At 37.7% G+C, this 24126-nt stretch overlaps 2 protein-coding genes across 4 annotated transcripts in view; one reads left to right on the forward strand and one right to left on the reverse strand.

Annotated features, from left to right (window-relative positions):
• The window catches only part of DOCK11 (dedicator of cytokinesis 11), a 212089-nt gene that overhangs the window by 51754 nt on the left and 136209 nt on the right, over positions 1–24126 (reverse strand). For all 3 annotated transcript variants that reach the window (XM_086388270.1, XM_086388268.1, XM_086388269.1), the window contains 8 exons: positions 22933–23111; positions 15875–15991; positions 14213–14288; positions 13295–13404; positions 11260–11371; positions 4151–4217; positions 2828–2875; positions 1181–1323 (listed from right to left, as the gene is read on the reverse strand). In XM_086388270.1, coding sequence (XP_086244396.1) covers positions 1181–1323; positions 2828–2875; positions 4151–4217; positions 11260–11371; positions 13295–13404; positions 14213–14288; positions 15875–15991; positions 22933–23111 — 852 coding nt within the window. The remainder of the gene's footprint in view (positions 1–1180; positions 1324–2827; positions 2876–4150; positions 4218–11259; positions 11372–13294; positions 13405–14212; positions 14289–15874; positions 15992–22932; positions 23112–24126) is intronic.
• LOC147341578 (uncharacterized) lies at positions 6083–10711 on the forward strand. The gene has a single exon (XM_086388272.1). It carries the CDS (start codon positions 6392–6394, stop codon positions 7727–7729), a length of 1338 nt encoding a protein of 445 aa, XP_086244398.1. The 5' UTR covers positions 6083–6391; the 3' UTR covers positions 7730–10711.

Consider the following 24126-nt stretch of genomic DNA (forward strand, 5'->3'; position numbering starts at 1 on the left):
TAAAACTGTATAACACAGGGATTCACATAACAGTTTTGAATGACTTTCTCTCCCAAAGACTCAGAGAGGTACAAGCAAAAAGACACCAGGCTCTCAATACCTGCAGACTTAATGAGTTTCGCTGTATTTACTCCTTAATCGAATACAATCTGGGTTAATCAATTCTGCTATTTTTTTTTTTTACTTCAGCTCTGTATCAACAGCTCTGCAACAAATAAATAGGTGCCAACTTCTTTGTAGACAAGATGTGAGTGATGAACTAGGTATGTAACTAAGAAATAACGTGGGAGGCATTTTAGGCTGTGCTGCTAATTATATGTGCAAAAATGAGAAACTCATAGAAATGTAGCTATGTTATGTACAGGGGTTCCCTATGGCCTGATGTTTTCGATGATGCCAATGGTGTGAGACTTGTTTCTAAATCAGAAGGAAAACAAAGCATCTGGGCCAACTGAAAGACAGCTTCAATACACTGTTACAAGAGACAAAGAGCAAAGCTGAAGGCTGTCCCACTCCAATTTGTTTTGAAAGGTCCTGAGTCTAGTAGCTCAGCATCCATCTGCTCAAGACATTTGTGTTTATGATTAGTCCTCATAGCAGAGCCAGTTCTGCTGGCTTCCTCTTATGCAACCTCTAAAGGACTGTCTGGTAATGAACATTGTCTCACTCTTTGACTTTTTATTAAGATTTGCTTTCAGAGAATAGCTTTCATGTATATAACCCTCTAGCTTCCTACTGAACTTGTCAATATTTCAACCTGTGTGAAATACGTCTTTGTCAAAATAGTATTTACAGTGCTCTGACCTCTGCAGACAGCTCAGCATGGGCAATCCCTTAATAATCACTGAATGAACAACAGTCACTCTAAACAAATATTATATATACTATTATATTCAAATGTCATTATTTACATTAAAGTATGGATAAAAGATATTGAATGTAAAATACTACAAGAATAATAATTCAATGAGAAAATTAATTTCCTTCATATTAAACTAGAACTCACTATTAACTAAAATTGCTAAAAACAATGCATGCATATTTGATATTATATTCACATATGATGAAATGACTGTACAGAAACTGAGATGTGAAATGATGTCCAGCTGTACTGGTGATTTAGGTTAAATAGTATTAACATCTGTTTCAAATGGGTACCCTACCCCCATTCTGCACTTACTGTGATTAAGTGTAAATGAACTTTCCAGGCTACTAAGATGCTGAAGCCGGGCCTGCATTATTCCTGATCTGTTTCGGAGAGCTGGCATGGTTTGTGATTTTCGGTCTACTCCAAAGTGTTTTGACAGCCAGGCATCATGCACCCTAAAATAAATGTTAAAGTTAGGAAATGGATTACTCTAATACTGTATCTCAATGTTACATTTTTTAACTATGTGGCTTAAATGAGATGTCACTGGGAGTTGTTATAATGCTTACTGTATATTTCAAATACCTTATACTACAAGAATGCAAGTAAGGAATTTAGAGAGAGTTTCTTACTTCCCTTCCTCCTCTCAAAAATATCAGACAGTGGATAATATATCAGAGTGGACAATACTCCAATAAGATTCCATCTTTATCTCAGGAGATAAGGAAAGGCAAGAGTCAGAGAAAACAATGAGAGGGACACTCAAGAGTTGACATGGCAGGGGGTGGTTTCCTGGAGTCAGATATTTAAGAATGAGCACCTATCGGTTTCTGTACCAGAGTTAAACTTGGATCAGAAGTTTTTACTCTACAAAGATGTCTATTTGCATATTTTTATTTTGTTTTCCTTTATTTTAGGGTTTCATTAAAAAAATTAACAACTAGGTAATGCAGGGCCTGAGAAAGAAGAAGAGTTTGTCCATCCTCTAGTAAACACAGAAGGCAGGTCACCAGAATCTTAGAGGTTAAGGTTCATGATGGTAGTTACCATACCAGTTCCCAACCAGCTCCCAGTGCTGGGAAGACAACAAAAATCGTCACCTGAATTATTAGTATGTCCCAGAGTCTCAGCAATAAACCTAATCCAAACCACCTCCTTGGGCTTCCCTCATAGCCCAGCTGGTAAAGAATATGCCTGCAATGCAGGAGATCCCGGTTCGATTCCTGGGTCAGGAAGATGCCCTGGAGAAGGGACAGGCTACCCATTCCAGTATTCTGGCCTAGAGAATGCCATGGACTGCAAAGAGTTGGGTGTGACTGAGCGACTTTCACTTTTTTTCAAACTGCCTCTTTAGTTTTTGGAAGTGCCATGAAATTCACTTTCATAAAGAAAATAATTCTATTTAAGATCCTTTAATGTCTAACTCTACCTCTGAAATGTATCTTATCAAAATAAGCAAGTAATCTTTTCCTTAGGATCCCACAAACATTTTCTAAAGTATTTATTTCACTAAGACTTACACAGCAAAAAGAAGAAAGAAATAATATATAATGCATGTTGCAATTACTGTTTGGGATTTCTGTTTACATTACTAACTGAGGTGAATATTGATAGGTTGTAGACAAAAGGACACAACTGACAGTTGTCCTCACTTGACAATTTCCTGCCTTCCCCTGGATCTAGTCTTTTCTCACATCCTTCAGAAGAGACAAGCATCTGTTCTAGGATTAGACCGGAAACGGTGCACATCAGTCTAACCATTACCCTTTGGGAAACTTAAAAAAATGTTACACTTCACATCAGGTTAATTTCAACTTTAAGTTGAGAAGCATTAAATAAATCATGGGTATCTTCAGGCTAGCTCAAAAGGAAGCATCTAGGTTTTGCATGGCATGATTAAGACTGCCCTCTGTTGGAAGAGAAGAAAAAAAGAGGGAATTGCACTGCTATGGGAATTACCTTGCTATGTTTCTTTTCCCCATGTATCTAAAGTGAAACAAACATACTCTAGAAAGAAAAACAGTAGCATGTTAGTACTATATTACCATACTTTGCATTTTAACAAATAATATTTGAAAATTCATGTGTTACAAAGAATGACCTATTTAAAATCATATTACAAGAATATGTTTTGGTATACACAAATAAATATACAACCACCAGCCATATTATATCACTCTACATTCATTTGCTACAGTTACTTCAGCACCAAAAAGTCTCAGGTCTTCATATACAATTATAATGACATATTTCTAAAAAACGTATCAATGCAAATCATCCTTCGAGCTTTATAGTGTGTGTCATAGCAAAGGTCTCTAAAAAGTCATTCACACCTAAAAAGGTTCTTAAGCCCTAAAAATTGTGGCAATTGCTATATTTTTTTATAATGGCATTAAACCACTTTCTAGTATAGAAAATCCCAAACATACAAAAGTAGAGAGGACAGCAAACTAAACCCCACATACCCAGCACCCACGAGCTTCAACAATTATCAACTCATGGCCACTCCTGTTTAACTTCTACCCCAAACAGGTCCTCCCCACTCCCTCCACACTTATTACCTCCTCCATAATTTTAAAGTAAATCCCCAACAATATCATCTATTTTCATTAGTGAATATTTCATTTTTAGAGTGTTTTTTTTTTTAATCCTGCTTTGTTTGCAAATATTTTCTCCAAATGTTTTGCTGGACATGCACATACACTATCATATATGTTATGTGTACTATTTATTTTAAAATGTATTTAGAAATTACACATCACTCTAATTTCTCTCTTACCTTTCAACAAAATAGCTCAGCAAACAATATAGGACAACTTCCCCCCTCCACTTAGGAAAAAATCAAGTACCTTGGAATATATATACATGTACACACAAACACACATTTCTGAAGTGGGTAGAATTACTTGGCTCTATCTAAAGATACACATTCTAAACTCCAACATTTAAGGGGCTCCATTAAGCCAGCATCTGCTCTAAATGAATGATTAGGACAGCTGGTGCCACTTCCAGTTTTCCAGGTCACACAAATATTCCTGATGGTCTGCAAAGATGGGCTATTATTAGCTAGTTTTCTATAATACCACAAGCATTTCGTTTACATGTTTTTCTTCTATGTGTGAAGAAGCTATATGTCAACCTATAAACTATGAAAATAGTTTAACATTCCCTACATTATGTACAAATATGCTGATGAAAACAAAAAAGGAGTAATATTTCATTAACTATAAACATTAAGCTCCCCAAAATAAGAGGAAATTTTATGAAAATAAGACAACTTACTCTAGAAGTATGAGAATGTTTATGAGCTCCTGGGGAGATACCTTGTTCCAGTAAGTTAACAGTGTATCTGAAAATGGAATAAAGTGTTACAGCTTGAAATAGCAGAGACCATAACAGCAAATATTAATAGCACAGTGAATTCCAAAGTACCAATAACTTTAGTTTCAATAACCATCAACTCATAACCAGTTCTGTCTCATCTGAATCCTGCCCTCCTATCTCATCTCACTGCCCAATACCCACACTACACTCTATTGAATTAATTCCAAATATACTGCTAAATCTGTAATTATTTTCAACTTTAACAATTATTTTTATTTACTTTATTTTTTTTAATTTTATTTTTAAACTTTACATAATTGTATTAGTTTTGCCAAATATCAAAATGAATCCACCACAGGTATACATGTGTTCCCCATCCTGAACCCTCCTCCCTCCTCCCTCCCCATACCATCCCTCTGGGTCGTCCAAGTGCACTAGCCCCAAGCACCCAGTATCGTGCATCGAACCTGGACTGGCAACTCGTTTCATACATGATATTTTACATGTTTCATGTTCTTTTTGATGGCTTATCATCCCTGAAGACAGGAAGCAAAGTAGACCTGGGGTTTTTCTTAAAATTTTATGCAAAATGGTGCATTTATGTGCATTGTTCCGAAGGCAGGGTCAAGCACCTTTGCCTGCTACTCAAAGGACTTGGAGAACCAAAAAGTTTGAGAACTTGAGAGGAAAAGTGATAACTTATTTTCCTCTTTCTCTTTGGATTATTAACCCTGAAGTTCTAGCAATATACATACATACCACACAGATTCATGCAACAACTATTTTAGATACAAAAGCCTCTATATCACATATACTTCTCTTTTGAGTTGTTCTTTTTTTTTTAACTTCCAACACACTCACTGAAAGTTTTTTAAAAGAAAAATATTACCCCCACTTAACCTTCCATTCCGTTTTGTAACCTATTCAGATATAGCTAATGGTGTCAGCAGTTTCACGTCTAAATTTTAAAAACCTAGTGGAAGTGTTACTCAGTCGTGTCCGACTCTTTGTGACCACATGGACAGTAGCTTCATTGGGCTCTTCTGTCCATGGAATTCTCCAGGCAGGAATACTGGAGTGGGTTGCCATTTCCTTCTCCAGGGGATCTTCCCGATCCAGAGTCTGAACCTTGGTCTCCCGCATTGCCGGCAGACTCGTTACCTACTGCTGCTGCTGCTAAGTTGCTTCAGTCGTGTCCGACTCTGTGCGACCCATAGACGGCAGCCTACCAGGCTTCCCATCCCTGGGGTTCTCCAGGCAAGAACACTGGAGTGGGTTGCCATTTCCTTCTCCAATGCATGAAAGTGAAAAGCGAAAGTGAAGTCGCTCAGTCGTGTCCGACTCTAGCGACCCCATGGACTGCAGCCTACCAGGCTCCTCCGTCCATGGGATTTTCTAGGCAAAAGTACTGGAGTGGGCTGCCATTGCCTTCTCCGCATTACCTACTGAGCCACCAGCAAAGCTCTAGCATGGCAATTCTGTAACTGATTACTGTTGCGATCCATGCTAGAGCTTTGCTGGTGGTGTTACCTACTGAGCCACCAACACCACCAGCAAAGCTCTAGCGTCGATCGCACAGTAATCAGTTACAAAACTGCCAGTCTCCCGAGAGCCTCTAAATCTAGGAATGGACCACTAAGCAATGTTGCCTAAACGGAGGGGTGACAGGGAGGAAAGAGTGCATGGCTTTTGACTTTATGTCCAACTTACTAATGACCATGGGTATTTGTGGTTTTCAATGATTATAAAATATTGACTGTCCGGAATAAAGATGCTAAAATCGGGTCAAATTAATTTGTTTCAAAAATAAAGCAAGGGGTAAGTTCCACACCCCCCCCCTTTTGTGACGCACTTCAGCTCAGCGGGGCTTTCCCAGAATTCACTGCGTTTCCACTCTCTCTAGTCTCCTGTCGGCACAGGGTCGCTTGAAGCCGCCATCTTCCCTGCCTTGTGCCTTCGCTCTTCTTGGCAAAGGAGGCTGGTGTCTCCTTCCAGCCCCCCACCTACGTCCTGCTGTCCACCCCTGAGCCATCTTTGATCCATCTTCTCGCCTACTGGGTGCCCTGAGACCACTTCACAGGTCTGTAAAAGCGGTGAAACTCTCGATCGGTCCGCGGCCCAGTTCTAGTTGACAGCCCTTCCGCCATTTTTTGGTGGTGCCTGTCTCCACTATTTGACAATCCCAGTCAGAGAATCAAGATGGAGGCGCGGGATGTGGGTGAAGAAGACAGGGAAAGTGGGCAGAGCTCTTCTGAAGAATATACAATTCAGAAGGTTAGCCTCTGTGATGTGTCTTCTGAAGATTTTAAAAAAACCTGGCTAACACTAAAAGAGCTCCATGACAGAGAGCTACGCCGACTTCAGGGGAAAGTAAACAGTTTGAGAAAAGAGCGATTGTCAGACGGGAGGAGGACAGGCTCCATATCCAGAATTAAAGAGTTGACGGAGCAAAAGAGAGCCCTGAATGACACTATCCATGACCTGCGAGGTCAGTTAAACGCGAAAGTATGCGATCACTGTACAGTAAACGAAACATACAGAAATACACTACAGCAAGAATTTTATGATATCCAACAACAAAATCTGAAGTTTATTTGTGAGCTTACAGCAGAAAGGAATAAATTAAGAGAAGAAAACAAGCAACTTTTGGCTAGGCTCAAGAGGAAACAGCCACAGTCTCGCCGTTCTTCTTCCGATAGTGATGACGACTTCATCCCTGGGTCTCAAAAGAGCGAGTCATTTATTTCGATCGGGGACCCTCCACCTGGACCTGAGAGGTATGCGGCTCTCAAAATGATAACGCAAACGAAAACCAAACAGATGAAAGCTCGAGGGAAAAAGAAACAGCCACACAGTTCCGAACTTCAGGTTCCGTTGTACAGGCAGGACGTCTTTGAGGTGCCAGAGAGCCCTCAAGAGACTTCCTCTAACAGCACTAAGACTATCACAATAAGCAGTGGCAGTCAGAAGTCATCTAGCACTGTTCCTTCAGCGTCTACACTCGGCCCTCAGACTGTGTGTGAATTTCAAGATGACTCCAGCCTTCCTGATGCCAGGCTTGGCCGTCCACAAAGCAAATCCATTTTCACACAGAGGACCTCCCCACAGAGGATCTCCACACCAAAGCGAGGAACTGAGATTGATTTCCCTTGGAGCCTTTCCAGTATTTCTCCAGAAGAAGACCTACCTACTGAAATATTACCTGAAACTTCAGAGGAAAGTATAATTGATTACAGCAAAAGCATATTTTCTCCTCTCACACAGAGAGACGAAAACAACACTTTACATCTATTTCCTTTAGACTATACTTCAAGCTCTACTGTGCAAAGACCATCATTAGGTGTTTTTCGTATTTCAATGAGAGAGAGCAGTAGCCAGACACCTTGCAGTGAACAGTCCACAGCAAGGAAGGATACGAATGGAGCTACAGGTGCAGCCCATGATGCTGATAAGCCACAAGGTGAGTCTCAGGCTTGCACTTCGGGGTCTTCAATCAAGAGAAAAGTCAAGATACAGTTAGGAAAATGGGGGAAGTAGCTATCACTCCATCTCTCTCTTAAGGAGACTGCTTTTCTGGTCCAAGAGGACAGTCTTCCTATCAATTCAGACTTTAACATTTGTATTCAGACTATGTAACTGATAATTCCTGACTTTGATTCTACTTCCCAGAATATAATATACAGGCAAAAAGTTGGGCAAATGACTAAGACTTTGAAATAGTGACTTATTGCCAGTTAATAAAATTCAGCTACAAAGAGAGAAACTTAGTTTTCAGAATCCCTCTACTTCTGTATAGAAGTGTAGAGATGATCATCATTTTGTTGAAATTAAGCTGCTAGTGTCTGTGAGTCAGTGTGTGCCATGCTGAGTTGGTTTAGTTGTGTCCTAGTTTTTGCAACACTGTGGACTGTAGCCTGCCAGGCTCCTCTGTCCGTGGGATTCTCTAGAAGAATATGGCAGTGGGTTGTCATGCCCTCCTCCTGGGGATCTTCCCATCCATCGAGTCTCTTAGACTCTTGCACTGGCAGCTGAGTTCTTTATTACTAGTGCCACCTGGGAAGCCCTTATGAGTCAATAAGAAGGCTTAAAAAAAAGAAAGCCAAGAGAACACCTAAAAGGCCTGGACTGTAAGAGTTCAACCCTGAAATATATATAAAGTGAAATATTTACTGGACTTGACAAGGTAACTACAATACTTACACTGAGAAAGATTCAGCTGGGAAGCCCTTATGAGTCAATAAGAAGGCTTAAAAAAAAGAAAGCCAAGAGAACACCTAAAAGGCCTGGACTGTAAGAGTTCAACCCTGAAATACATATAAAGTGAAATACTTACTGGACTTGACAAGGTAACTACAATACTTACACTGAGGAAGAGTCAGAAGCAGATATTTTTCAGAATAAAATGAGTATGACTTTACAGATACCATATAGCATGACTTAAATTACAGAAGAGAAGATGTGACACAGACTGTATACTAGTTATGAAAATTTGCTTTTAAAAATCAAAAAGCGAGAGCAGAAGAAGGAAAAACCTCATTAACAAAGACCAACTATTTAGCAAGCAAGGTCAGCATTTATAAGAGGAGACCTCAAGAAACAAAGAAGTTATGGTTTTACCCATAACACAAAGCAGCCAGTGGCTTGTCACGGGTTGTCAGTGTGTGTGCACACGTGCACATGCGCTTGCATACGTATGCAAGTGTGCACATGTGTACTGGAGTGGAGGAGGGGAGAACTACTCAGCAATGCATGTCCCTCTCCTCCTTCCTTCTCTCCTCCCTCTACCACCCTCATTTTCCCTGGGCTCTGGTGGTATTCAACTCCTTTTTTCTTTACAGTTTTTCATCTCCCTTGTATCCTTGAACCTCTAGAAAAACCAAGTTATTGAGTGAATTCATGTGCCATTAAACTCGTTCTTTTAAATAGAGCACAATACAGTAGTTTATGGTATATTTAAAAACTTGTAAAACCATTGCCACAGTTTTAGAATATCTTCATCACCCTTTAAAAAAGCCCATACATAATAGCAGTCACTTTCTACATTCCCCCACTTTTTAGCTTGTGGGGAGACAAAAACAATAAGCTGTGGCTATGGTTGTTAATTTGATCCATTATTTCTTGGAATGAAATACCACCAGGGTTGAAAATTAGTGCCCTTTACATATTTCTTTCCCAAAACACGGAAGCTTATAACATAGTCTCAATAATCTTTGACTTTTACTCTAAATCATACATTCTAAGTAGTTGAAGATTCTAGTTTTTTAAAACTGTTTAATAGCTTTAATTAATTTAAAACATTAATAGTACTTTAGAATTAACTCTTCGTATCTAGCTTTTGATGTGTTTCAATCTCTCTAGCAAGTTAACTATCAACTCATTTTATGTTTTTATATCCTGCATTGTTACAAAAAATGTTTAATACTAAGACCAAAATATAGAAAATAGGTAAAATTTACTGTATTATGATTTGACTTTTATTCTAAATCATACATTGTTAGTACTTGAAGATTCTACTTATTTAAAACTCTTTTGTTAGTGTATTTTAGAATTAACTAGTCATATCTAGCTTTTGATGTGTTTCAATCCCTCTGGCAAGTTAACTATCAACTCATTTTATGTTTTTATATTCTGTATTATTACAAAAATGTTTAAGATAATATTTACTAAAAACAAAATAGAAAATAAGTAAAATTTACTATATGATGATTTGACTTTTACTGTAAATCATACATTCTAAATGCTTGAAGATTCTAGTTACTTAAAACTGTTTTATTAATGTACTTTAGAATTAAGTATTAATATCTAACTTTTGATGTTTTTCAATCTCTCTGGCAAGTTTGTTTTTATATTCTGCATTATTACAAAAAATTTTTAATATTTACTAAAAACGAAATAGAAAATAAGTTAAAATTTAACTACTCTATTGTGATGGTCAAAACCCGGGTGCTTTTATGTACTTCACTTCTGCTTGCCTTTTTTTTAAGAATATTTATTTGGCCACACAGGGTCTTAGGTGTAGTATGTGGGATCTATTTCCCTGTCCAGAAATTGAATCTGGGACTCCTGCATTGGCAGTACAGCGTCTTAGCTACAGGGAAATCCCTAGGTTTTTTGTTTGTTTTGTTTTGGGGGGTCGTTGGGGTGGTTTTATGATTTTTTTTTCTTTTTGAGCAAAAGTAGAAAAGGAATAAAGAGGAAGGAATTGTGTAAACAAAGGTGGTACTTGGAATGAGATAGAACCTTCTGATTTTACTTCCAAAGGACATGCAGTTTATGAAAATCCTTTGCTTATATTCTATTATATATGGTAAAGAGGAAATGGTAAATTATAAATAATAAAATTATACATCAAGGTAAAGAGAACAGCCTGGAAAAGAACCTGACACCGTACAAATCTGTATAATGTTCCTGTGAAGATAATGACAGCATTCCTTACCCTCAGAGAACCCTTCCTGTCTTTTTCCTTGCGTTTGATTTTGTAAATCCTGGGTCAAATAAAAGCTACAGTGTTAAATATGACTTTTGATTATTGTTATTTTCTTCTGTTTACATTGGTCATTTAATGCATTCTGTGCTGTGCATGAAAAAAATACTCTAGCACTTCTAAAACTATTGCCTCACTTTAGTAAGTAACTGTTAGTCACTCATTCGTGCCCAACTCTTTGCGACCCCATGGACAGCAGCCCACCAGGCTCCTCTGTCCATGAGATTTTCCAGGCAAGGATACTGGAGTGGGTTGCCATTTCCTTCTCCAGGGGATCTTTCCAACCCAGGGATCGAACCCGGGTCTCTTGCACTACAGGCAGATTCTTTATTGACTGAGCCACAAGGGAAGCTTTAGAAATTAATTTTAAAGAAAAAAAATTATTTCAAGGAATCAAACCTGTATGATGGAAATGAATCTATTCTATGTTAAAATATAGGAACATTCTAAGGTCAAAGTCTTCAAAGTTCTGTTTGTAATGTGCCTATGTCCTACATGCAGATGATGGTCAAATATTTGTTACGTGAACTTATGAATCTGTGACGGTGGAGTACAGTCTATGATTAATATGCTGGTAACTCACCTTCAGAAATCATTTTTACTATATACAGATAGCACATCAAGAGGCTTCTGATTTCATATTGATCCAATCGGTTATACTGGGATACACTACTCCTTGTAGAACTCTGCCGAGTCTGTAATACAAAGATAAGGCTTTTGTGAAACAATGCTGGTATTTTAGCTTCCCTTAGCCTTTAACTCAATAACATTTTAGTCCTGTTTGGGAAACTTCTAAGCACATCACATATAACCACATTTGGAAGGTAAATGGGCTGAATCTTTGTTGCTACTGTACCTAGTAATATCACTGGAAATTATCTTGCAGTCTTCAAAATATGGCCATGAATATACTGTGTATGTTTCATTCCCTAAGTCCTGTGTTTTAGTAAGATAATGTTTTAAATCATATGTGGGTATTCTAGGAAAAATAGCCTTTATGTCAAGGAGAAACTTACATTTTAAACTTTTTAACTTGAATCTCATTAAGAGTTTATTAAAACTCAACTTCTAAATAATAGTTCAGAAAAATCTATCTTAAAAGGAAGCTTAATAATATTACAAGATAATTTTACTAAGAAGGACCCAGTAATACTTCAAAATTGGAGCCTCTACAAAGTAGTGATGTTCCTATTATTTAGTGACTTTTGTTTAAATATCGGTTAAGCATGACAAGATCTGACTTATTCGGGGATTTATATGAATACAGTAATAACAATGTCCTAAAGAAATTGCCCTTGTTAGAAACCAGTGCTTTCAGCTGAGCTAACCTGGGCTTAGGCTATACACTTACCAATGTAGGAGTTACTAAAAACTTTTACTTGGGACAAAACATCTAGGTTCTGAATGCTTGCTAGCTGTGTGACTGCTGGCAAGTCATTAACCTCTTTGTCCTTTGTGTGCCTTACCCATGACAGTATCTGTTGTCTTATTTCTACATGGCGGGAAATAAGAACTTTATGATTAAATAAAGTCCATGGGGTAGCAAGGCGTTGGATATAACTTAGCGAATGAACAACAACAATGGGCAAAGACTCAAGGCAGTCTATATAGAGTGGTTCTTAAGGGGATGGTTCCCAACCAGCAGCGTCAGCATCACCTGGGAACTTAGAAATACAAATGAGCAGGCCCCCAGACTGACAGAAACAGGATGAAGCTCAGCTCTCTATTTTTATTATTTTTTTTGGAATTTCATTCATTTATTTATTTTTTTAAATTTAAATTTATTTTAATTAGAGTCTAATTACTTTACAATATTGTATTGGTTTTGCCATACATCAACATGAATCTGCCACAGGTGTACACGTGATTTTTTAGAAAGTCGCCCAGATGATTCTGATACACAGAGAGAACACCATGATCTAGGAGAAGAAGTGCTGAAATTCGAAAACTTGGGTTTAGGTCTGGCCCTGCCATAGTTGTGTGGCTGCCCTAAGTCACAATCCCAGTTTTCATTTGTAAATTGAGAGTTGGAATTTATTATTTTTATGGACCCTTCTAACTAATTTTATATGGTTCTATGATTTCATGTAGCAGCATGACAAGGCTTTACTGGTCTAAAATGAGGTTTCTCTATCTCAAGGCTGACCTATCCCAAACTTTAATGTTAGGCTTGAAACAATCTCATGGAAAAGTTAGTATATTCTGATTAAGTGATTCTGGAATGTTGAGATTATCAATCTGGGGACCTAATTTTTTTTTCATCCCAAGTTAAGGTCATTATTCTTAGAAAAGAATAAAAAGCTGAATTAATCCTGCCAGGGAGTGATTTAAGTGATATGGGTATATTAGGCATTTTAAACTTGAACCTTCCCTCTCTAGAACAGGTTTACAGATTCAAAGTTAGAACTCTGAAAGATGAATACCTTATCCTCTATAAACAGTTTTTAAGATATCCAAGTAGCAGCTGCCAGGATAGGAAGGAACTGCTACATTACGGGATACTTTTTATAGATATAGTATAGACTACAGGAGAGTAGAGAGCTCCTTATTTACATAAAAAGAAAGACTGTCATGGTTAAAACATCACCAGGGTTAACCTATATATTTTAGGGTCTTACATTTTCACCAGTGCTGCTCTGATCTGGAAATCCAGTTGCTCCTTCTGGGATGAGGGAACCTCTTGAATCTTCCCTCTTAATTCCATGTCCGTTTTGAAAAGACCCATAAGCTGGAAAAAGCCAAGTCCTTGTTAGCAACAGGAGGAACTGTCAAAAATAGTTTGAAAAATAAGTACTGGGTTAACTGGGCTTCCCAGGTGGTGCTAGTGTTAAAAACCTGCCTGCCCATGCAGGAGGCATAAGAGATGCAAGTTGGATCCCTGGCTTGGGAAGATCTCCAGGAACAGGGCATGGCAGCCCACTCCAGTATTCTTGACTGGAGGGAGGAAGACAGAGGAGCCTGGCAGGCTACAGTCCATAGGGTCACAGAGAATTGGACATGACTGAAGTGGCTCAGCACTGGGTTAATTTTGGTAAAGTCATATTTTAAGAAATAGATCTTGGGCATCTAAAATGTGAATTTTATATACTATATTAAAACACCATAGGAAGCCAAATAAAGTGTAAGCAAGTTTTTTTACCTCGAAACACTTAACATTATGAAACTACAAGAAATTCCTTGGAAGTCATAACATAAAGGCAAACAATGAGATAATTTTATAGTTAAGGAAACTTTGGCCCAGAAAAGGGAAGTGTCTTGTCCAAGACTGGAGACAGATAAGAGGATTGGAAACTAGTGTTTTTCTCATTATCCTCCATTTTCTGAGTATACTAAGCTACTTTTTTCTATAACCTGAAACAAGGAAACCTAAGCAAAGAAACATGGCACAAAGTGTGAGTCAGATTTTAATTAAACTTTGGTAGAGATCATGCTATATATAGTTTTATCACAAAATATTTCAAAAAATATAGAAAAGTGTAGGGTACCTTTCTAGATAGCCATACCATGTATAATCTTTAAAGGAAGGACTTAATTACCAGTGTCTTTGTCAGTGCTCAGACTCCCTCTATTTGTAGGTGAAGTGAAGCCACATGCAAACTCATCCCTCGATGCCTGTAACACAATGTGATACCTCTGTCACTTAAACAAATTTGTACACTAGGATAAGAAATCAGAATTAACAGAATGAAAGGGTACCCCAATTTTAAACAAAGCTCACTGCGAAAGTCTAAATCAGGTATCAGTACTGGTATTTAGGTGACTTCTCTTTTAAAAATGGATCCGAGTATACTGTTATAACTATGACCTCTGGCAAAGTGATACAACTCTAGGTGGCTGGTAAAAGCTGCAACTCGTGTGGTCTGAACATGGTTCCATTCTCCTCCTTGAACCAAAGGCAGTACTAGAAGGAGAGGTGTGACCAGAGGCCCTACATGAACTTGAGCTGCAAAAGAAAGAACAGGTAAGTAAAATATTTCCACATATCACTGTTGAATGTTGTGGAGTGAGCATAAGCATGAGTGACTGTGAAGAAAGGCTCCCTTGGCGCTCGCTTGACACCAGGTAGGTGATGCAGCATCTGCATTTAGCTGATTTACATAATTGGGAGCTACAGGCAATCAAGCCCTCAGTGAGGCTTAAAAGCAGCTTTCTCAGGAACCCAGGGCAGGCTTGACAAATCTGCAGACATTTATTATGGGGAATTTCCAAAGGAAGCTGTGAGGAACACAGTTTTACCGGCCACCCACTCAGCTACCGAACATGTGATGGGGATTTTGGCCATACAGAGCATGGAGTGGGGGTAGGGCAGGAGTTATTCACCCTACTGGGCAAAACTATAAAGTATACACCACATTTTAAAATGGTGACCGGTCAAATGGAGCATGTCTGGAAGATTGGAACTGAGAATGTAAAGGGTTTGAAACAACAAATGATGAAGTGGAGCTAGCTGGTCTGGAGAAACATTTAGAAGGGACATGTATGAAGGGGTACTGTGTGGAGGTAGAAGTGGATGTGCTCTGTGTACCTCTAGAAGGCAAAACCAGGGCAAGTGGATAGAAAATCATGTAGATCAAATGCAAGAAGGAAAGTTTTAAATACAACTATGGCTAAAGGTTTTTTTTTGCCAAGTGGGAGACTGATCATCTCCAATGTTCCTTGCAACTCTAAGATTCTAAGGGGAGAAAGAAAACACAGACCAACCATGATGAGTTAAAAGCCACTCACCAGAAGTGCTGAAACAAGGCTGTCAAAGGGAGGGAGAGGTGAAGGAATATAGTTTAAGGCCTGGAGCCTAACATTTTGGAAAGTGAATATTTTGTTCAGTTTTCCAGTTGAATAAATAGATGAAGGCATATAACAGCAGCAAATCTTAAAAACAACACACTGAGCACAAGGGATTCTTGGTGTTCCCTTGGACCTCATTACTCAAAGTATGGTCCTTAGACCAGAAAGAGCCAAAAGTTTGTTTGAAACGTATAATCTCAAATTCCACCCCAGGGCTACTACATTAGAATTTATCTTAATTCCCCAGATGATCTATATGCACATTAAGATTTGAGAAGTACTGCTACAGGAAAAAGTATAAATTTAAAATGATGTAAAAGGTGAACTATTGAGACCATACAGCATATGACCCTAGTTCCAAATACAGTCAATAAAACAGGATAAAATGCCAACAGAAACACGTGACTACTTACAGAATTAGGCATGGCTGCACAAGAATACAATGTATCTCGACCTGCTAATCGCTGTATATTTTCCAAAAGCAGTCCAACAAATGGCAGGTACAACTGTGCTATTTTGGCTTGTTGGTTCTGCAAAATAATTATCAAAAGCTTAGTAGATATATACTATGTATATATTACAAATAAAGTTGGCTCCATCTATCTGTTTAAAGACTAAAAGTGACCTAATATCCATAACAAAACAATGAAGCATGAGTCTATTTATACTCATAGTCTCAAGACTAATTACCAGAGAACTTGTAGGTATTTGGATTTATATACAATATAGTCAAATCACATCCCTCAACCATCACTACATAAAAGGCAAAAGTTTATTTTTTTAAATAGCAGTTGACTTATAAAGCAGATTGTATTAGTCCTGTCTTTTAACTCCGGTGAGGGCTGAGTATGATAAGATCAAGAATCACGTCTGTCTTGTTCACTGCTTCATCCTCTGTGCCTAGGCACACAGGATATGGTCACTATACATTAACTGAATGAATGAATAGATGGAAGAAGTAACAAAATATTCCTTCCAAAAATAAGTTTTGCTTTGACTCAAGCTGCAATTAAAATAATGTGATCTTGGCCCTCTAAATCAATTATACAACATGGGAGATTGATATCTTTGAAAATATCCAAGTAAACCTGGACACCGGTAGTCTTAATTAATGTGGTACCTCTTATACTAATTTATGTACTGCTTTTCTCAGCTATAGTCCTTGTCAGATGTTTATAATCATTCAAATCAGCAAAAACTGTGGTGATGGCACATGAGCTGCCCTCCATATATATGTCAGCACTTTGGAAGACTTATGTAAGGCATCTAGGGTACAATGGTTAACCAACAGAATTCTGATCTAAAGTATCTCTTAGTTCCTTTAATTTGCATTTATTCTTGAAACTGAACAATTTTTCATATGTTAATCGACCACTTGTCCTTCTCTTGCGAATTTCAGGAACTCTTAATATATAACATATATGTGCTAACATATAACCCTAATCAAGAATGTCTCTATCACTAGGAGATTCTGGTTCAGTAGGTCTGGGCTGGGTCCCAGGAATCTTCCCTAGATGGTTGTGCACAGAGGTTTGAGAACCACTGATCTAGTTCAACTTCCTGATCAAGACAAGAGCAACCTGCACCTGCATCTTTGACAGATGCCTAGTTTTTAAGCTTCTTAAACACTTCAGCACTTTCAGAGGTTCTGTTAGAAAAGTCCTTAAGCTGTTCTACCTGCTAGATAGAGTTAGGCCTTTTGGATCTGCAAAGAGTAAGTCCACTTCTACTTTATACAGTAACCCTTTAAATATCTGGGGACACATCACGAATTGTCTTAATTCACTCTTCACAAAGCTAAGTAGCTGTTATTATTTTATTTTTCATATGGCTTTGATTTCAAGAGTTTATACCATCATCACCATTTTTCGGCAGTTCTGTAATTTTCCAGTGTCCTACTATGGTTTTTCCAGTAGTCATGTATGGATGTGAGAGTTGGACTATCAAGACAGCTGAGTGCCGAAGAACTGATACTTTTGAACTGTGGTGTTGGAGAAGACTCTTGAGAGTCCCTTGGACTGCAAGGAGATCCAACCAGTCCATCCTAAAGGAGATCAGTCCTGAGTGTTCATTGGAAGGACTGATGCTGAAGGTGAAAATCCAATACTTGAGCCACCTGATGCCAAGAACTGACTCATTTGAAAAGACCGTGATGCTGGGAAAGATTGCAGGCAGGAGGAGAAGGGGATGACAGAGGATGAGATGGTTGGATGGAATCACTGACTCAATGGACATGAGTTTGAGTAAACTCTGGGAGTTGGTGATGGACAGGGAGACCTGGCGTGCTGCAGTTCATGCTGTTGCAAAGAGTCAGACACAACTGAGCAACTGAACTGAACTGAACTGACTTAATATTTGAGAGGCAGTATAGTCTAGGAGCACAGATTTTGAATTTTAGATACACATGAATCCCAGTGCTCCTGTTACTAGTGACTTGATTGTGATCAAATCACTTAACCATAGTTTTCTCTTAATAATAGTAATATAAATTCATATGAGCTAATATTTAATATAGTGTCTGGCATATACTGAGTCCTCAATAAATTTTAGCTATGATTATTAATATTATAGCTTCTAGATGGGATTTCATTTCAGTTCAGATAGTGATTACTAGGGAAGGAGATACTACACCCTTCTTAGGTGAACAGGAACACAGGTAAAACACATGCAGTCAGGGCAAACACATTAAAAGTTTTGTCTGCACAAAAGACAGAAAACCATCTAAGAATCTATTAAAGAAGACAGGTTAGACAAATAAAATAAGGTGTATTCATATGAGAGCATACTATGCAGATTTTTTAAAAATATAGATCTAATCTTCAGAATATATTGTTAAGTGAAAAAATAAAAATACATAATGGTTTCTATTTTATATATGTGTGTGTGTGTAGGCTTGTGCATGAATAAAGCAGAAATTTATATAAGAAACTGATAAACAGTAGTTGCTTGTAGAGAGAAGAATTGAGGCATAGAGGAAAGGAATGAGAGAGAGGCATTTTGATTTTTTTTTACCATGTATGCAGCTTATTATTTTAAAAAAGGAAAAAAAAAATGCCGACAGTCCAAGTAGAAATTGCGATTCTTCGGTTGTCAGTACCATTTGCAGTGAGTACAGGAGCCGATATACGCCCCAGAATAAATGTTAGATTTTGAACATTCTGGTTCTGAGCAGGAAAGATATCTCATGGTATGTATAGCAAATAAGGAGAGCTCCCAAAGCAGTTTAAGAGTAGCATGTAACAGGGACCAGTGACATCCCCATAATGTCATCGGAAGAAAGGCTGAGGAGTGGCAACATGGTTGGAGTGCAGGCCTGGGTGGGATACCAGGACAAGTAGTCTCAAAGCAGCCTTTCCCCAGGAAGCATTTTTTCTTGACTGTATTTTTATTTGGGAAGCCAGATGGAAATTATGGGTGTATAAAGCTCCCCTCTGCCCTCACCTTGGCATCATTCTTAATGGTGAACATGTTTTAAGTGAATGTACTTGACAAATGACCTCTTACTCAGGCCAACTGTGAGCTCTTTGGATCAAACACAGAAAGGAATTGAAGCTCTGGGTGAGCAGGCCCATGAAACAAAGTTTTATTGGGGAGAATCCTATACTCAATTAAAACCTGTCAGAAGATTTTGAACAAAGAAGGGGCTTTAGAAATCCCTGAAAGGGTAATGTGGTGGGTATTTCAATGTGTCCCATAGTCTAAAACCTCAAAGAAAACCCATGCATCTGTGGGCACCTTAGCTTTGACAAAGGAGGCAAGAATATACAATGGAGAAAAGACAGCCTATTCAATAAGTGGTGCTGGGAAAACTGGACAGCTACATGCAAAAGAATGAAATTAGAACACTTCCTAACACCAAATACAAAAATAACTCAAAATGGATTAAAGAACGAAATGTAAGGCCAGAAACTATAAAACATCAAATACTCAAACCGGCAGTGTTATTTACAGATAACAGTAGTGGTATGTGTGTGCATGTGTGTACATATACTGTTCTCAGAATTTTAAAAAGTTAATAAAGTGCAAACATGTGATATAAAATATTTTAACTTCTACCTCTAGGTAAGGCACTAGTGAAATCCCATTTTCTTTCACTTTCCTCTGAAGACACAAGGGGAAAAAGAAAACTTCCTGCTTCAAGAACAGGAAGTTCATTTTGTACTTTACCCACAAATTTTTTGAAATCACAGTTAAAGACATTTTCCTTCACATTGCATAAGACCCTTTTCCCACTACTAGTAGGCACAAACAGACCCCAGCAGTAACTGGCACTTTTAAAGATTTGACAAAGCTTGGTTGGAATGGAAGACTTTAACATATCTTTTCATTTGATACATTATACTGGTTAATTTATGTTAAGTCAACACCAACATCCACAAAAAAGAAAGCGATGCATAATAGAGTAGACCACACTAAATGTGAGTATGTTATTATAATGTGAAAAAACAATGCAAACCACAGTACATAATAACATCTTAAAGCTAAGGCATTTAAATCTAGTTTAGGCTAGAATTCTAGAAAACTAGCAAAATTTGCAAGTAAAACATATCTTTGTAATTAAAGAAATATAATTGGATATAGCTGGCAGGCTTATTTTTTTTAATGACAAATAGGAATACTATAGGAAAACAATAAAACCCATCTCCAAGTCAGCTTTCCAAAGTAATCACAAAATAAATGATATAATGCCTTTATTTAAATTTGAATGTAAAAATGAAGGAACAAATTATTATGAAACAATATGATATTACCTTGAGCCATCTGGTACCAAGTAGATAAGTTCAGTCAGTCAGTTCACTTGCTCAGTCACATCTGACTCTTTGCAACCCCATGAACTGCAACACGGCAGGCCTCCCTGTCCATCACCAACTCCCAGAGTTCAGGCAAACTCATGGCCATCGAGTTGGTGATGCCATCCAACCATCTCATCCTCTGTCATCCCCTTCTCCACCCACCTTCAATCTTTCCCAGCATCAGGGTCTTCGCAAATGAGTCAGTTCTTGGCAGTAGGTGGCCAAAATATTGGACTTTCATCTTCAGCATCGGTCCTTTCACTAAACACTCAGGACTGATTTCCTTTAGGATGGACTGGTTGGATCTCTTTGCAGTCCAAGGGACTCTCGAGTCTTCTCCAATACCAAAGTTCAAAAGCATCAATTCTTTGGTGCTCAGCTTTCTTTATAGTCCAACTCTCACATCCATACATGACCACTGGAAAAACCATAGCCTTGACTAGACGGACCTTTGTTGGCAAAGTAATGTCTCTGCTTTTTAATTAGCTGTCTAGGTTGGTCATAACTTTTATTCCAAGGAGCAAGCGTCTTTTAATTTCATGGCTGCAGTCACCATCTGCAGTGATTTTGGAGCCCCCAAAACTAAAGTCAGCCACTGTTTCCACTGTTTCCCCATCTATTTGCTGTGAAGTGATGGGACCAGATGCCACAATCTTAGTTTTCTGAAGGTTGAGTTTTAAGCCAACTTTTTAACCTCCTCTTTCACTTTCATCAAGAGACTCTTTAGTTCTTTACTTTCTACCATAAGGGTGGTGTCATCTGCATATCTGAGGTTATTGATATTTCTCCTGGAAATCTTGATTCCAGCTTGTGCTTCTTCCAGCCCAGCATTTCTCATGATGTACTCTTCATATAAGTTAAATAAGCAGGGTGACAATATACAGCCTTGACGTACTCCTTTCTCTATTTGGAACCAGTCTGTTGTTCCATGTCTAGTTCTAACTGTTGCTTCTTGACCTGCATACAGATTTCTCAGGAGGCAGGTCAGGTGGTCTGGTATTCCCATCTCTTTAAGAATTTTCCACTTTGTTGTGATCCACACAGTCAAAGGCTGTGGTATATAGTCAATAAAGCAGAAGTAGATGTTTTTCTGGAACTCTCTTGCTTTTTCAATGATCCAAGGGATGTTTGAAATTTGATCTCTGCTTTTTTTTTTTCCCTCTGCTTTTTCTGAATCCAGCTTGCACATCTGGAAATTCACGGTTCATGTACTGCTGAAGCCTGGCTTGGAGAATTTTGAGCATTAATTTGCTAGCATATAAGATGAGTACAATGGTGGAGTAGTTTGAGCATTCTTTGGGGTTGGAATGAAAACTGATCTTTTCCAGTCCTGTGGCCACTGCTGAGTTTTCCAAATTTGCTGGCATATTGAGTGCAGCACTTTCACAGCATCATCTTTCAGGATTTGAAATAGCTCAACTGGAATTCCATCACCTTCACTAGCTTCGTTCTCAGTGATGCTTCCTAAGGCCCACTTGACTTCACATTCCAGGATGTCTGGCTCTAGGTGAGTGACCACAACATTGGATTATCTGGGTTGTGAAGCTCTTTTTTGTACAGTGCCCCTCTGTATTCTTGCCACCTTTTCTTAATATCTTCTGCTTCTGTTAGGTCCATACCATTTCTGTCCTTTACTGAGCCCATCTTTGCATGAAATGTTCCCTTGGTATCTCTAATTTTCTTGAAGAGATCTCTAGTCCTTCCATTCTATTGTTTTCCTCTATTTCTTTGCATTGATTGCTGAGGAAGGCTTTCTCATCTCTCCTTTCTATTCTTTGGAACTCTGCATTCAAATAAGTATATCTTTCCTTTTCTCCTTTGCCTTTCACTTCTCTTCTTTTCATAACTATTTGTAAGGCCCCCTCAGGCAACCATTTTGCCTTTGTAAGTAAGTTAGGTTATTCTAAATTCAATACAATTTGCCATCTATTTTTGCAACCCATAGGGTTTAATAAGATTTGAATATACCCTTTATCTTCATATATGTTAAAGGTGTAGCAAATAGTGGCTACAGCTGTGGTCTTCACATGTAGACACTGTGTAGTATATGTAAGATTTATAGCCATGCATATATTTTTTTTCAGTAAGAAGATAAACTTCATATTATATGTTTTATATTTGACATACTTAATATGTCTTATTATTAATCACTTAATAATAATAGCATTTATCTAGGGAGATATATTTAAGGATATATGGGTATTTAAAAGTATACACAGGGCTATAACCATGTTTTTTTTTTTTTAATTCTAATCAGTTTAGGTAACAAATCATGAAGGAGTTATGTCGTTCTTTAGACATCATTTGAAAAACCAGTGTTTTTCTTCAACAGTTAACTGAACAGTATTTTTAAAACCTAAGGGCTTTCCTGATGGTTCTGTAGTAAAGAATCTGTCTGCCAATGCAGGAGACGTGGGTTCAATCTCTGGGTGGGGAAGATCCCCTGGAGAAGGAAATGGCAACTCACTCCAGAATTTGTGCCTGGGAAATCCCACGGACAGGAGCTTGGTGACTTAGTGACTAAACAACAATAATCATTTGAAATAGAAACAAAACATTATTGTAAAAATAAATTACTCAATACTCATGTTATTTTTCTTACTGAAAACTTCATCTTCAATGTAAAATCTTATAGAAACTAGCTAATGTGATACTGGTGATGATACAAACATCCTTACCTTGTGCTGGTATCTAGTGTCAAATGCATGTTTTATCAAAAGATTCTTTATGACAGAGATAGCTGTATATCTGATCTCATAATTGTCTTGAAGAGCAATGGAGGTTTCCCTCAGAAGCAGACCAACCAGGAAGTGATGCTTGCAATACTCATCTGATAAACTGTATTCAAGATTTGAATCTGCAGTACAATGAAATTTAAAACTCATTTATAAAAATATTCAAAGATCACTTTAACATTAAAGTACTATATTACTTAGTAATATGTGATCATGCTAGCAAGAGCTATATTTTTATTGTAAACAAATATGAACAATATTTTATCATATAGAATAAGCATGCAAAATTTTACAAGATACAAGCACTCGTCATTGGGGCCAGATGATAGCCTTAATGACAATTTCAGTTGGTAAAGTAGTTCCTAGAATTCTTTTTTTTTCTAGATGCTTTTCAAATCTTAGGATAAAACCTAGAATGAAAGAATACTAGATTTGGCAATGTTTTAACACATTTCTTCGTATCTGAAGACATTTAGTTACAACTAAAAAATGGAGTACTTCTAAACAACACTTGATTCACTCATCTGTTTATATTTGTGGAGCAGAAAGAGAAACTAGACAACTGCATCATTATAACAGTATAAACTATTGAATGTTTTACTAAATGTTACATATTGGCCCCAATTCAATGGAGTACAAGAATGGTAAGAAAAACATCCTCATCTCACTCAAATTCATTACACAAATACAAATCTTTTATTTCATAAAATTACCACTTCCAGCTATTTTCTTCACTTCCTTTTAGATCCTCCATCCACTTTAAATCCCAGTTGCTAATATCCTGGTTGGGACTTGCCTTATAACTACTCAGAAGGAATTGTGACTGAGTACAGACATTTCTACAGGAAACTTCTGCTATCTTTATTTCCTTTCCCCTACCCTTTAATTTTAGTGAGGCCACAAAGCTGAAGGATATGTTTTCTGTTTCTTGTCTAGTCTCTTTAAAACTTAATAGGATGCTATATATTCAGCTAGGATTTAATAAATGCTAAGTCAGATTTAATCCTCAATCCTCACCCCTTCCTTTCCCTGAATTCCTCAAGCTATCAATAAATGATGGGCAAAGTATCTGAGCTATACATGCTCAGACTCTATTATACTAAGGGAATGGTTGAATAGGGGTGGTTGGGTTTTTTA

The sequence above is a fragment of the Bos grunniens genome, chromosome X (genome assembly GCF_055505025.1).
Source record: "Bos grunniens cultivar Pamir isolate PY7600 chromosome X, Bosgru_T2T1.0, whole genome shotgun sequence".
In the NCBI taxonomy this organism is placed as follows: Eukaryota; Metazoa; Chordata; class Mammalia; order Artiodactyla; family Bovidae; genus Bos; species Bos grunniens.

Coding starts and splice junctions, on each gene's coding strand:
- LOC147341578 (XM_086388272.1), top strand. CDS start 6,392: ATGGAGGCGCGGGATGTGGGTGAAGAAGACAGGGAAAGTGGGCAGAGC.